Below are 15,709 nucleotides of genomic sequence, written 5' to 3' on the forward strand. Positions count from 1 at the left end.
TACCAGCATAGCAATGTAGTGCTGTAGCTATGGCAATAAAAACCCTGGCATGGTTCTACAGAAGTTCTATCGCCAGTTCCCCGAACCGGTGTAACTCCTTTTACACTGGAGTAACTGTGCACACTGGAGGGGTTTGCTGGTATAACTGTACTAGCCAATCCTCCGAGGGTAGACAAGGGGGAGACCGTTGGGGGTTCTGTGCAGTGATGCTTGTGCTTTCCTTTCAGCTGTCCAGTCCCAGTACCCAAGTGCTGGAGGAGCAAGCCCAGGAAAGCGATGACCTGACAGACAGCGAAGAGAGCGTCTACTCTGGGCTGGAGGATTCTGGAAGTGACAGCAGCACGGAGGAGGAGGCAGAGGACCAGGACAGCGGTGATGAGGGGACGCTGAAAGGCAGTTTGCTCTCAAAGAAGGCACAAGTAAGTATATGGTGACACGTCGCCATATAATACTAGTGTCTTGTAGCTGTGCCCTGCGTTCTCTCTTAAACCGTAACTTTGCCTAGAAAGACAATTCCATGCCCAAGAAACCAGGGCTCTCCCACCACCCTCCCCCGTCAACAATTTATGGGGGTCACAGGCTGAACGATTTGCCAGGTCGGGAGACTCCTCCATGAGAAACCCTCATGGCTTCAGTTTGCAGGCTGTGGTGGTCGGGGAAGAAGGCATGTGGTTTGTGTGCATGTGAACCAGGATAATGAGACACAGGTCATGCGGATGAATCTCTTATTATGTGGGGGGGCACTTATTAAGCGTGTGGTTTATTGTTCTGTGTGGTGACAACATAGGACACACAGGGACACGCTTTTCAGATTTCAGGCTGGGATGATTTAGTTGGGGTTGGGACAGGGGGTGGGACTAGATGACCTCCTGAGATCTCTTTCAACCCTAATATTCTATGGTTCTATGACTGTATCATTCAGCTGCTGTACAAAAACAGCGTGAGGACTGAGGGTTGGGGAGCAGCTGTTCTGGCAGAGGAGATGTGCGTTTATGCAGGGAGATGGAACTCCAGGAAGCTGGAGTGTTACTTGCTTGTTGTTAATTAAAGGAGGTCTAGGTCTCCTGCCACTTCTAGAGTGAGATACTTCGCTCTCCTATACCACCTTCCAGCTGAATGCAAATACTATCCTGGGTACAGCTCCTGTGAGCCTCTGGTATAATTCCTGGGTCACAGATTAGGAAACTGAGGCACGAGATCATGTCTAGAGTAGGAAAATAAGTAATTTACAATGAGCAAGTTAAAATTTTGTAACTGCCACATTTTAAAACCCGAATCTAGTGAGGGTTTATTTAACTGTGAAACCCCGGGTACACGAACACGCTCTGAAAGAACAGCACTGGGATGGCCACAGTGGCCAGGGTGGAACTCAGGTCTGGTCTCTGACAGGTGCTCCGGAGAAAGGTGTAAGCACCCCTCATAGGCAGGTGTGGGATAATCTGCCTCCACATTCGGTCTCTTTCGAACTCCTTGTGGTGAGATGAGTTTAAACCCTGAAGGGTGAGGTTTAATGGCTTGTTTGCCTAGCCTTGGCTAGGCCCGGGAAGGGAAGTGATTTACAAAAAGCTCACGCAGCCAATGGCAGAGGCTGGAGTAGAACCAGGGTTCTGGCCTTGGGGCATGTCCCATGAGTAAGGCTCTGTGTCTGTCACGGATTCTGTGACTTTCCGTGAGCTCAGTGACTTCTGCAGTGGCCAGTGTGGCTGACCCCAGGAGAAGTGGTGCCCCGGGGCCCTCCAGCTATGTTTTAGTCAGGGGTATTTATAGTAAAGGTCATTGTCAAGTCGTGGGTTGTGAATTTTTGTTTGTTGCCCGTGACGTGTCCATAACGCTTACTAAAAATACCTGTGACTAGATCATAGACTTGCCCATGAACCAGACTGTTCCCTGTTGTTCTACTCCTGGACCTGTCGGTCTGTGTGGGTGCAGCTGGTGTGCAGGGGTGGAGGTGAGCAGAGTACCCTCAGGAACTGAGGATTGTGAATTCAGCGCCTTCCTGTCCGAAAGCCACAGCTGGCTCCCTGCTGGACCCGTGCCAAGTTCTGACCCTCTCCTCAGCGTTTCTGTAGCCCCTCAGCTGTGCTGGCGTTTACTCCTCGTGGGTTTGACTCCACGCTGCGTCGTACTGCTGTCCTTCAGGAGCTCGCAGGCAGGCCACTGGGAAGCAAAGCCGGGACGTACCGCTTAAGTAAAGTCAACCCCAGCATAATCCTGTGCCCGGAGTCCTCCGAGCGCCCTTTGTGCTGCCTTCTTTCCTCAGCAGCACGGCCTGTGAAGGGCTGGAGACCGAGCAGGGAATGGGCACGTCTGAGGAGACATGGCCTTGCTTAGGGCTCCTGGCTGCGTCCCCTCTTTCGCCTCACTCCTGTTCTGAGGCAGGAGTAACTGGATGGCTGGGCAGTGGCGTTTTACTGAGGCAAGAGCCGTTTCCCCTCCCTGTCCTGCGCCTCACTTCATACTCTGCGCGTGTACGGCCGACACTGCCCTGGCGCCGGGAACAGCCCCTGATGGGCATTCTGTGGTGACTGGAGACATGGGAATGGGGGGCCCTGTCGGGGACCGCTTCTGGCATGCGGAATGCCCATGCGTTGCAGGTCCGCTCGTGCAGGGGGTTCTGTGGCACAGTAGGCTGGGAGTGTTGAAATCCAGTTTACGCTACCGCTCTGCCTTCCTTTTGTGGAGGAGGGGCAGCCAAGGGGTTCCACACAAGGAAACGCGATCAGACATGTCCGACTTGGCCGGGAATCCGATTCCTTTTTGATTTCACGTTTAAAACAACATTCCTTACCACGTTTGCAGGAATTTTCCAATGTGTGTTAAACAAGAGCCTCCTCTCCTCAGTTCTGCGGCAAAGTCATAATACACCTCTACCCCGATATAACGCTGTCCTCGGGAGCCAAAAAATCTTACCACATTATAGGTGAAACCGTGTTATATCGAACTTACTTTGATCCGCCGGAGCATGCAGCCCCGCCCCCCCAGAGCGCTGCTTTACCGCGTTATATCTGAATTCGTGTTATATCGGCTCGCGTTATATCGGGGTAGAGGTGTACATGATTTATCATTAGCAACCAATGTGGAACAGACAGTAAACGATGAGAGGTCTTGCATTTCTCTAGCAGCTTGCCGATCCCCAAGCACATTGTGGATACAGAGCCATGCACAAAGATGAATGCAGCCATCTATAGAGTGGAACAGAACAGCTGTTTAACAGCATGTGACAACCTTACATAACTGAGGATCCTGTCTCGCATTAAGGGGCATTTGGGGAGGCAGAATTAAATCACTAATGTAGGAATTTCCTCCGGACCCGACTCCTCTAGAGGGAAACGGGCTCATTAATAACTGCAAGAAGTAAGTAAATAAATATCACGGGTTGTGTCCCATGCGAAGGATGCCACCTCCACCAGCGCTGCACTTTGTAGTGACTCTGCCGCGGCACCGGTTTGGTGCTGACTCAGAAAAACTGGCCTTTTCCCCTGAAATTTCCCATGGTTGTTACCAATGGTGCATTGTAGACAAGGAGCCAGCAACGGCCGGCATCTTAACCACAATATCCCCTCGCCCTGCTGCCAGCGGAGTTATGAGGTGGTGATTCGGTGAGCTGGCCTACCATAGTGCCCCTCGCTTGCTACCAGAGTTGCCCAAATTGTAGCAAGGGTAGGAAATCTGAGGGAGGCAAGGCCCAAAGGAAGAGCAACATCTATCAAATTCTCTCTCTGCACTTCTGCATACCTTGGTCTCTTATCCAAACGCTAACCTGACCCTGCTTAGCATAGGAGATCTGACAGGCTTCCAGGACAGGGCAACGGGCTGGATACTTCATGTGTGTTTGCACCGAGGCTGAAAATGGCCTTCTGACTTCAACGTAATAGTGGGTGTGTGGCAGAGAGCTGTAGTCACACACAATCGGATACAAGTGTCAAAGGAACTATAGCTTACTGCCACTGGGTAGAAAGGCTTCGTTTTGTAGATGCTTTCCCAAGTTCCAAGGTTAAAATGAATATTTGGAAACATTGGTTGGATTAGGTGCCCTGTACTAAACCCGCCTGGTAGCTCATGACAACGGGCCGCTCGCTCTTTCTGCAGTGGGTGTTGAAAGCTGGCTGTTGGGAGCTGTGTTTGATGGTGGGTGCCAAGCGCAGCTAACATGGATGGGGCCTGCGTGTCCTGTCTGATCTGCCCTCTCCTCTGGCTAGTGGCTGTCCGGGCGTGTCCAGACTCCGCTCAGGTGAGAGCTGTGCTGCTAACCTGCCCAGCAGCCCACGGGCTGTCAAAGGAGCGGGATGCTGCGGGTAGGTCCTGGCCTGCGGTGCGCACCGCGTCAAATACAGGTCCTCTTGGGCACCCTCCCGGGTGGCTGAACAGTTTGGCCTTTGCCGTGGGACTAGCCAAACAGCGTCAGCGCTCACCTCAGCAACCAGGCTTGGCCTGTCGGAACAAACTAACCGGCCGGTGCTAGAGCAGGGCTCCTAAGCCACGCCAGTGTTGGAGAGCGCTCGGTTAAACCTGGCTGTTTGCCCCGGTGGGACACGTAATCTCCAGGATGCGTCTCCATGGCCCTGGGTGGCAATGTAGAATCCCTTGGACCACACTCATACCTGCCTCCCCTGGCCCAGCTTGGAAACAGCCTGCTCTTCTCCTTGTTTTTCTGCTCAGGTGGTTTGCCGGGGGTCTGTTGCTGGTGCCTGAGAGGTAATGGACGAAGGGCCCAGCAAAGAACAGTAATGCTGGCGTGGAGGTGGTTGTTTTGGTACAGACGCGTGGCTCTGCACTGTGGGGCCTGGCGGGGCACGGGACCCTCTTGGGGTTTGCATGGACCCTGGTGCTACCTGATCCGGGCTGCTTTCTAGCTTCTGTCCCTGAAAGGAAGTCCCAATATCAGGCAATGTACGGTGACCCAAGGTTGGGGCTTCTCTTCCCCATCTCCTGCGTTAAAGCCCTTCTGGGATAGCTTCTTCAGCTAATCGAGCACCCGGAGATCCCCAGACCCTCCCAGGGACCTCTGTCACCAGGCCAGAGTTGTTCTCCGGTTCATACAAGGAGCAAGATGCCTGGATTGCATCTTGAGTCTGAACTAGGAAGGGGATTTGGCCCTGTCAGAGCCGTGTTGGCGAGCACCTGGGAACACGGTACGAGGGGTTGCTATGTTGGGCAGGAGTCGAGGAAGGAGAGCAGTAAAAGGTGGGGACAGGAATGCGCCCCACCCAGCCGGATTGTGGAAGCTGCGGGGAGAAAGGCCCAGGATGAGCGTCCCCACCACCAGGTCTTGTGGATTCTCTGAGGCTCCTGTGCATTAAAGCTCTGTGCTCGTGCTCCCACACTGGCCAGGCCCGGACGCTCTTGCAATGGGGCAGAACACAAAGTGCCAGCGCACCCTGCCAACCCACCGTGCAGGGGGAGGACGTTCATGGGAGGTGACTAGACAGATGCTGCTGGGGAGCAAAGCTCTTCTTCTGCTCAGGAGCCGTGCAACTAACTTCCTTCCCTAGTCCCCCAGCTGTCTCCCTCGAGAGCGCTGGCTCTCGTTGGGCACCTCCCGGACAGCAACAGCCACTTGAGTCCGTTGGTGAGCCAGGATCCAGTCTGAGTGGGGAGGTGCCGCCCCGTTCCCCTCAGGGGCCCGGAGCCAAAGGGCCATTCCCTTGCCTGTCAGCAGGCTTGGGGCCTCTGTTCTTCGTGCCTGCCTAGGTTACAGGACCGTGCAATGATTAGGCTGTCGCTGTCGGGTTAGATTTCCTGCTGAGGCCTTCCAGCATGTGACAGGCCGTGCTTTCCTCCTGGGCAGCCCCTGTGCTGAACCGAGCGGCCCGAATCCAGAGACGCCCAGCAGCCTGCCGTTGAAGGCCGAGCGGAGCTGGTTATTGGCTGCTTTTATGATCCGGGAAGCCCGCTCGGCACCGCTGGTCTCTCTGGGGTCCCATGGAAGAGTCTGGAATCAGTCTGTCCCACGCTGGGGATAGGCAGCGCTGGGGCGCTGTCAGTGAGAGCGTGCGCCAAGACTGGTGCTCAGACCCCGCTGTCCCGAGGGGCCCACCTGGAGAGCTTGATGTCACGCGCCGCGGCTCAGCAGGAGGTCCGGTCGGGCGCTCTGTTTCTAAAGGATTCGGAGCACTCCCTGGGACGTGAGGCCGCAGTACGTTCCCCTCCGTGCTGCCCGGTTGCTGCTTCTCTTCCCTCCTCCCCATGCAGCGCATCACTTAGCCCAGCCTTTGTCTGTCGCACTTCCGAGGCCTGCTCGGGCTCTTGCTGGGCCTGAGACAACCCACGCCTTTCCCGAGGCAGGCGCCGTCTTTCCTGCCATGTTTACAAACCCTAGGCCGGTTCGTGGCACTCGGTGGCTGCTGCTGCTTTCGTCCAAGGGCGTCTCAGCCAGAGTGATCAGGCCTGGCTCCCTGCAGCTGATCCCGCGGCAGGCCTTTGGACCGGAAAGCTGGCGTGGTGTCTGACCTGCGACGCTTGCCCCGAGCAGCTCGCAGTGAGGCTACAGCAGCCGGGGTGAGTTAGTAGCCGGTGCTAGCTTCACTTTGTTTTAGTGGCGGATAAACAGAGGCTGCAGACCCCCACCCTCTGGCTCGTTTCCCCCAGGAACTATGTGCCACTGAGGTGTCGGCTCTTCCAAAGGAGAGACCCTCTCCCCAACGCCTGGAGCTGAAGGACCTGCCTCTTCCCACCCTCCTCTTGCTTGGCGCTGGTGCGTGGTTTGGTTTGGCGGTTGCTTTGTTGAGCCCGGTTAGGAAAGCAGCAGGCAGCACTTCTTTGGAGGGGGGGATGTCTGCACGGCTTTCTCTTGTGCCACGTCCTGGCCTCAGTGCTGGGCCGGGGCCTCTCCGTGCTTGGCACGAGGGCTCGTAAACTTCTTTAGCGACTATCCCAGCCGTCAGACCTGGGCTGCTCCAGTTGGTACACGCTGCCTCCGAATTCACTGCACTGGCCGAGCGTGGGTGCTCCAGGTTAGTGGGTGCAGCTGGATGGAGGGTAGCAGCCGCACAGAGACTCCCCGGCGTGGTAGGACTGGGGAGCCTAGAGGTCTGCTTCTGGGGCACGTGCAGAGCCAGGAGCCGGGGAGAGCTGTCCTCCTAACAGCTGGTCAGAGCTAACCTCCGGAGCCCCTCAGGCTCCTCAGAGAGGACTAGACTCCCAAGGCTAATTGTCCAGTTACCCCTCCTGGAGGCCCAAACCAGTGAGACCCAGCTGAGCCTGGCCTGGTGAGGGCCTCTTGTGAGACGCTGGTGGCTTTAACGCGGCTACTGGGAGGGAGGCTGGGGCTGGTGCAAATAGGTTGGGGCAGCTGCAGCCAGAAGATGAACCGTCTCGTGGGGGGGGGGGGGGGGGAGGTGTCATTTGCCTCTGTCTGCAGCGGGAGCCCCCAGCGTAAGGGCTCTGGGCCAGGTTATACAGGTCAGCAGACTAGATCCTTAGTGTCCCGTCTGATCTTTGACGTCAGTGAATGTTTCAGACCCATGCAAGCAAATTCTCTGAACTGCAATGACCGATGTGCCCAAACTCTCCCGCTCTTTGGAGAGCGCAGTCCTGGCCGGTCCAGGCTCTCGGTAAGGGGCTTTGCTCTGACCCTGGCAGACGGGGCCCTTCTCGCTGCCATTTCTGTATCATACGGGGGATTGGTTGGGGCCTGCTCGCGTCTGGGCTCACAGAGCTGCTGCAAAGACTTGAACTCCTGCCAGAAACTAGCACGCCTCTGAGGGTATGTCTACACTGCAAGGAGACCCCCGGGCTGGCCTCCCACCTCATGGGGGTCCCAGAGCCTGGGCTCTGCACTGCAAACAGCCCCTTCGCCTGAGCCCTGCAAACCTGAGTCAGCAGCACAGGCCGGCCCTGGGTTTTACTGCAGTGTAGACAGATCCCGAGAGCGGACGTGGCTCACCAATGAAAGGGGTTCGGCGGCTTCATCCTAAGCCATATCACAATGCTACCGTGCCGTTTGGCCAGGCCCACGCATCTGGCCAGCTGAGTCTGCAGGGGGCCAGCCCTGGACTGGCAGGGGCAGCTGCAGGTCAGCAGAGAGGTGCAGTGGGAGAGCTGTGGGGTACAGGCCCAGCAAGGGGGTGCGGGGTCTCAAAGATCCAGGAACTTGCAAGTCCTAATTCTGGCCTTCCCCTGCCTCCCTCTGTTAATCTTCCCATCCTTGTACCAATTCCCTGCGTGTCACAGGGGGCGTCTGGCTGGCCGGCCTCCCAGAAGGGCTGCTAAGAGAAATAGGTGAACAGTTTGTAAAGTCACACACAGAGACACATACACACTGTGGGGGCAGCACTCCCAACACACAGACACACACCCCCTTATGATTGGCAGGTTGGACTTGTTTTCCCCTTTCGCAAGTCAAGGCTTTCCTGGTCATTAGCAGGCTCCTGAGAGGAGCACAGACCTGACCCCACCCCTTTCCATTCAGCATGGCCGTGTCCCAGCCTGGCAGAACTGCGAAGGAAACCCACCAGCCCAGACACGACTCTCCCAGCCGGCCTCTGCCATAAACCCCAGCGAGTGCAGCCCCCCGCTGCTCCCAGCCACGCGCACACGGTCCCGCGCACACACTCCTGGACACTCTCACACATTCGCACTTCACACCAGACTCCTGTGCACGCTTCATGCCTGTTTCTCTCCCTCCCCACCTGCCACTACTCCCACGCCCGGCTCGCTGCTCCCATTCCCCCCTCCCCTGTGCTGTCACCAATCACCCCAAATTCATCCCTTCTCCCCTCAGCAGCCGCCCCCCTTCCCCAGGTGTCTTGCGGCCCCAGCACCACTTCCCCAGGCCTGCCAGCAGACCAGAGATTCATCTTCACCCCCCCTCCTTTTGGAAGGGGGACTGCTGGGGGGGGTCCTTGGCGAGCCATGTATTTTCCAGCCTGTTCAGGCGAGGGGGGACTGGCTGTGGGGGGAGTGCGCTGGTGCTGGTTTAAGCCGGGGGTGGGGGTGGGTGAGGAGAGAGCAGCCCAGCAAAGCCGCTGATTGGCTCAGTCTCCCTCGGTGTGTCTGTGCTGCAGTTAAGCCCCCCTCCCCCCATCAGCTGCCTCTGGGTGCAGAGCCCTACCATGGCAGTGTAGACGTTCGGGCTGGGGCTGGAGCCCGGCCCCTGGGACCCTTCCCCCTCGCGGAGCCCGGCCCTGGCCCCAGCCTGCACGTCTGTGCTGCAGTTACACAGCCCAGAGACCCACCAGCCTGAGTCAGGTGGCGTGGGCCAGCCCAGCGTTTGTAGATCTACCCCCTGGGGCCAGGCCCAGGGCGGCTGGTGGAGCTGCCGCTGCGCTGGGCTGATGAGCGAGCTGAGGCAGTGACTGGCAAACACCCCCCCCCCCCAGCAGCCGCCGCTCTCGCCCCACTCAGCTGCAGCACAGGCCCTGCCTGGTTCACTCTTTCGGTGCAAGGTGAGATGGTGCGGGCAGGACTTTGCCAGGAGAGCTCGCTGCTCGCTCTGCCCCAGCAGGCAGTGGGGTTCCGGGGCTGAACAGGTGGGACACGGCGTGCCTGCATTTCAGCGTAACTTCTTGGCAGTCGCTTTCACGGCGGTTTTCAAATGTCGCGTCCCATGGCTGTGCTTCGTTGGGCTTTCTTGTTCCCTGGCTATTTTTAATATCCGTCTCCAAGTTTGTTCTGCCGTCCGTCTCCTTCCTTCCTTCCTCGCTTTCCGTTCAGTATTTTCCCTTCTCGTTCGTTCTTTTTCCTCCCTTCCCTGGTCTTGTCCCACGTCTCCGGCTGCAGTCTGAGATTGAAGGGCCGCAGCAGAGCTGGATGGGGCGTGTGCAGGACTGGAATAGTGGGGGGCTGCGGATCAGGATGGAGGTCTGATTAGCCCCCTATGAGAGGTTTCCTTCTCCCACTCACCCCCCAGTCTCCAGTCCTGTCTGTGCTGGGAATCTGAGCTGGTGCTGAAAATGACTTTGAGCAACGTGCTGCCCCGATCCAGTGACGTTGGTTCCTGTTGGTGCAAACTCTCTTCAGCCCAGGTTACGGGTCCTGGTGCAGCCAGGACTTGGCTGTGAGTCTTGCTGACTCACCAAGTGCAGGCACAAGCTCACCTCCTTGTCCCCAGGCCCGCCGCGCTGCCTTTGGAGCTAGGAGCTTTTCCCGTTAGCGTTCAGCATTGCATGCTGCCCTCTAGTGGACTCCAGTGTTCCAGCGGCTGGGCCTGTGAGAGACGCTCTTCATTAGTTTGATCTCCGAGCAAAGCCCCCGATTTATCCACCATCCCTGTCCGTTCAAGCAGAAGTTAAAGGGGCCCTAATCTACTACATGGTTTCACTGCTGCCCTCTGGGTGAGCTGAGCCCCGTCGCACTGATTCCTAGTCACAGGAGGACTAGTAGAGCTTTTCCATGCACCAAAACGCACCGAAGGGTTTTCCCCTCAGCCCTTGATCAAGGAATGACCTGTGAGCGCGCTCTGCCATCTGGATAATCTCTGCAGGGGTGAGCTGGCTTCCCCCACCGAGCCCTGAGCCTCCCATCAGTACGACGGCCTGCCTAGCTTCCGGGCACCTCTGGGCATCGAGAGAGCAGCTCCCCAGAAAGCCTTTGGTCAGGTAGCAGGGTAGGGTCTCTGCCAGTCTGTGCTTGAACGCTGTCCTGTCTGAGGACTTCCTCGTGGCTTCCGGGGACTGTTCCTTCACTAGCGAGAGTTCTCCACAGCTGGTTAATGCCCGGGGAGGTAGTTAATCGCTAAGCACTAGAATCCTGCCTGCATCCCAGATGTGCTAGAGGGTGACTTGGGATGGATTTTATACAAGGGCCCAGCTAAAGCAGCCCGAAGACCGTGGTTTGATCTCCGCTCTCGGGGAGCGCACAGCTTGTGTCCTCAGCTGGCTGGGCTGTTGCTGGGGGTGTCGGTGGGTTACCCAGCCCGAGGGCACTAGGAAGAGGCCGGCGCTGAGAGCGGAGGACGGTGTGCCACTGGCTGTCAGAGGCGGCCTGCAGCGCCAGTGACGCAGTTTGGCGGTGCGAGCTCTTTCTCCAAAGCTCACCGTGGTGGCGGGGGGAGAGGGGAAGTGAGTGGGGGGGAGATGGAAACTCCGGTCCAAAGCCATCTGAGCGCCAAAAGCCTGGAGAAAAACTTATCTCCAATCTCCTTCTTAAAAAAATTTAATAAAGCCTTTTGTTTTTGCAGTAATCTCATCCCCTTGCTGGCCCTGTATTTTCCAGGCTCTCTCCCACCCGGCTCCCTGCGGCTCGGCGGGAGCGGCGTTGGTGTTGCGTATAACCGAAGGTGATCGCACGCTGTGTGGATTTTACTGCTCCCCCGAGCGGGGTTTTCTGGGGCTGTTTTTCTGATTATTTCATTGAATCCTCTGGTAAACCCGATCCAGCCTGGGTCCCCTGAGAGGAGAGGTGGGGGGGAATCTCTTTTCCAGGGCTGGGTCTGCAGGTCAGCGAGTGGGCGCAGTCTGCAACGTGTCGAGGGGAGCTGAGCCCTGCCCTGGCTGTGCAGGGTGGTTAACGCAGGCTGAGGGCCCCTCCTGGAATGCCCCGGGGGCACATCCCAGCATGCCGCGCGCTGACTCGACATGCAGGGGTTGCGGGCACCGAGGGCCTCGCCAGGTTGTGCTGGAAGCTGCCTTCGGCGCCATTTTAGGCAGCTCCGGTCTGATCCCATCACTTCTGACAAGCGGTCAGTGGGACCCGCGGCTGGCCACGCTGTGGGCACCCCTAAGTACTCTGGAGACACAGGTGCGCGTCGCTCTGGAACGCTGCCCAGGCCCCCTGACGGCTTGGAGGAGCACGGGTAGTGGAGGGCTGTGAGTCCGGCCTTGTGCCTGGCCCATTCTTTGCTAGAACCGCCTCGGGCACAAAGAAAAACTTGTGGTTATGAAATGGCAGCACCCTGGGGTGTCATCAGCGAAACCACACGCTGCAGGGACGCTTTGGGGGCTGGCTGCAGCAGAGGGCATCAGACCAAGCAAAGGCTTATCTGCTGTTCAGCCCATGTCTCAGATACATTGTCCTTCGGCTTTAGACACCCCAACTCGAATCCGGCTGCCAGCACCTGCAGTGATCTTAGCCTGAGACTTCTCCCATCACTCTGGACCTTACTAAAGTCAAGATATACCCCCCCTCCCCCCTTCCCCCCCCCCCCCCCCCCATCTGCAAGGCTGGTTACCTGTCACAGAAAGCTATGGGGTTGGTGTGACTCGATTTGTTCTTGACAAATCCATGGCGACTGTTACTTATCGCCTTATTATCCTCTAGGTGTTTGCAAATTGATGGCTTAATTATTTGCGCCATTATCTTTCCGGGCACAGAAGTTAATAATTCCCTGGGTTGTCCTTATTCCCGCCTTTATAGATGGGCTCTGTATTTGTCCTCTTCCCATCCTCTGGAATCTCTCCCGTCTTCCAGGACTTGTCGAAGATAATTGCTAATGGCTCAGATATCTCCTCGGTCAGCTCCCTGAGTATTCTCGGATGTATTTCATCAGGTTTAGGTTGGACGTTACAAAAAATCTTCCTGTCAGGGTGGATAAGCACTGGAATCAATTGCCTAGGGAGGTTGTGGAATCTCCATCTCTGGAGATGTTTAAGAGCAGGTTGGACAAACCCCGTCAGGGATGGTCTAAATAATACTCAGTCCTGCCATGAGTGCCGGGGACTGGACTAGACGACCTCTCGAGGTCCCTGCCAGTCCTACAGTTCTAAATCTTGGTTGCCAGGGTTAAAAGGGCTGTGGGAGGGGAGACTGTAATCCCTAGGGACATGTGGGGCGAGCATCAGAAATCCAGGGGCTGCTGGTTTGCAGGGTAGGGGAAGGGGCTGCTGAATGCAGAGCTGGGAATGGGTGGTGTGGCCTGCAGGGGCTGACGTGGCCTGTGCGCTCTGAATAGCCAAACCGTTATCTCCCGAGCTGCCAGCCCCCTCCAGGCCTGAGGAGCCTGCACGTGGTTTTCTTCCTTGGCTAAGCACTTCTGTGCTGTTGCTGGGGCAGGGCTGGGGTAACCGCAGCATGCCTTCCTCGGCCCCATGTCCTGTCTGGCTCCACTGCTCTGCGGTAGCCTTGCCTGGGCGTGGAATGAGCGAGTGTCCTCCCAGAGGGGGTTGTGCCATGGGCTGGGGGGGGGCAGGTGTCTGCGGTCTGACCCTTGGCTGGGGGATTTAGCAGAATGTGGCCAGCCAGCAGAAGCTGCAGGAGGTAGGAAAAGTCACCCTAGCAAGTGTGTTCTCCTCTGTGTCTGTGGGAGGCAGCATGGGTGCCTAGAAGGTTTCCCCAATGGGCTGGCCTCCAGGAGCTTGGGGCTAATGACTTTCTCTCTTCACAGCCCTGGGAGGACGTGGGGGGAGGGCTGTTCCTTTTTTAGAATCACCTAGTCTAATAAACGAATTCCTTCCTTGGGTGACATGGTGACCCTGGTCACCCCAGGAGCTTTAGGGTAAGGGCTTGGGTGGTGGGGAACCAGCAAGGACCCCGTGTGGGGAGAGACCTGGGAGTGCAGTAGGTCCTGGCTCCTGTGATGCTCTGCAGCAGAGGGACACTCTGGGGGCTTCAGTGAAATTCCCAAAGGGGGGTGGTTACCGAGTCAAACAAGTGGTCACGTCACGCACAGTCAGTGTGATGGGGTCACACTGACCCAAGTCTCTGTCTTCTCATTGCCTTGCAGGCCAGGATGGCTTCCCCGAAGAAGGAACAAGTGCAGTGCCGGAGTTTGGAGACCAAGTCAATGCCCAGCGTCCAGCAGGGACTGCTGCTGAGGGGCGAATACGAGGACGACAGCTCAGACGAGGAGGTAGGACCCAGGTTGAAGTGGTATAAGCTCTGCTGTGGTTGGGTCATGGTGGGCTGGCTCAGCAGGGCACGGCTTGGTGGGCTGGGCACCGCAAAGTGCGGTTCATGGTGAGTGGTAAGGCTGTGGAGTTGGTCCCTGCTTGCTATGCAGTTCATAGAGCCTGCCGGCCTCTTCTGCGCAGACTGGGAAGCCAAGGGAGAGTCCAGAGGCCGGGAAGTAGTTCTAGACGGCAGCAAGGAACGGGGAGGCAGCTGATGCTACCTGGGAAGCAGTGGGGTGTTTTTTGCATGTGCAGTTTTTTCACATATATCTTGAGTAATTCATTGTGGGGGTCCACACCTTGGAAAACTTTGCTTCAGGCCTGCAATGTCCGATCTATCCGGAGCGTTTTCAGGGCAGGAGGGAAATCCTCAGCAGCGTCCCAAAGGGAGTGGGAGCTAGGGGCCGTGCTGGAGAAAGGGGTGCTGTAGTCACCCTCCATGGTGCGTCGGGAGACGGGACGGGGGATCTGGCGTGTTGGTGTGTGGACAGCTGGTGCTCAGGAAGGCCAGAGGAAAGGGAATTGAGACAAAGTGCTTTGTCAAAACAGGCAGCATGTTGGGACAAGATCAACAGGGAGGCCTTCTTGGTTCGCCTTGGAGGCGAAGGGGAGAATTTCCCCACGCTGGCTGCTCTGTGGGCTTGGGGGGGGCGTACATACCATTTCACCACTTCCACTGTGTGTCTGTGAAATCGTTACCCAAACTACTGTGAACTTCCACTCCCCAAGACACCTGCACTGAGTGAGCCAGGCCAGCGAAAGCGCCTTGTGCACTTCACAGGGGTGAAAGCAATGAGTGGCGAGGGAAGATGCTGCTGTCTGGAGCGCAGGCCTCACGCAGTGCTGAGGCTACTGGCCAGCGAATGTCGAGGGCCACTGAGAATTGCACTGGAAAGCCAGTGTGCACCGGACAGGTTCGCAGGGGGCCTGGCAATCGCTGCCAGACTGACTTCGGACCCTGGTCAAATCCTGGGATGAAGGTTGAGAGCCAGGGTTCACATCCATCGTGATTACGGCCGGCAGGTCGGTCGCCCCAGCTCCAAACGGACACACTAGGAGTGGAAAAGGGACAGAGAACGGCAGGGAAAACCATGAGGGGGATGGAACAACTTCTGTGTCCAGAGAGATTCAAAAACCTGGAACTGTTCAGCGTGGAAGAGAGACGACTAAGGGGGGATACGATAGAGGTCTATAAAATCATGACTGGTGCGGAGAAAGTGACTAGGGGAGTGTTATTTACTCCTCATAAGACAAGAACTAGGGGTCACCAAATGAAATTAATAGGAGGCAGGTTTAAAACAAACAAAAGGAAGTATTTCTTCACACAACGCACAGTCAGTCTGTGAAACTCTTTGCCAGAGGATGTGGTGAAGGCCAAGACTATTAACAGGGTTCAGGAAAAAAACAGATAAGTTCCTGGAGGATAGGTCCATCAGTGCTATTAGCCAGGCTGGGCAGAGATGGTGTCCCTGGCCTCTGTTTGCCAGCAGCTGGGAATGGGCGACGGGATGGATCACATGATGATTCCCTGGTCTGTTCATCCCCTCTGGGGGGCCTGGCACTGGCCAGTGTCTGTAGACTGGATGCAGGGCTAGATGGATCGTGGGTCTGACCCAGTGTGGCCGTTCTTACGTTCTAGAGGATAATGGAACCTTCCGCAGTAAGCAGCTTTCTGGGGTCTTGGTGAAACATTGGTCTTGCCAGACAAACGTGATGCTGTTTTTAATTGCCCAATCGGTGACCCAAGGGAATGGAGTAAATGGGATACGCTGGGTCCAGTAAAGCCTCTAGTCCAGTGCCAGGACAGAGGGGCTCCAGAGGCCCAGAGAGGCGCGAGAGCCAAGGGCTCACCCTAGACTCGTAGGGCAATCGGCACTGGAGTGCTTTGCCTCTCGGGTTAGGCTGGGAGAGGAGCTGCTGTAGCTTTCTGGGGGTCGTAATGG

At 56.9% G+C, this 15,709-nt stretch overlaps 1 protein-coding gene across 1 annotated transcript in view; it reads left to right on the top strand.

Annotated features, from left to right (window-relative positions):
* BOP1 (BOP1 ribosomal biogenesis factor) overlaps nt 1–15,709 on the top strand; it is a gene marked incomplete in the record, with an annotated part of 98,814 nt that overhangs the window by 3,360 nt on the left and 79,745 nt on the right. The window contains 2 exon segments of the mRNA XM_034763779.1: nt 228–419; nt 13,601–13,726. Of these exon segments, the coding sequence (XP_034619670.1) occupies nt 228–419; nt 13,601–13,726 (318 nt within the window).

This window comes from Trachemys scripta, chromosome 2 (assembly GCF_013100865.1).
Source record: "Trachemys scripta elegans isolate TJP31775 chromosome 2, CAS_Tse_1.0, whole genome shotgun sequence".
Classification (NCBI taxonomy): Eukaryota; Metazoa; Chordata; order Testudines; family Emydidae; genus Trachemys; species Trachemys scripta.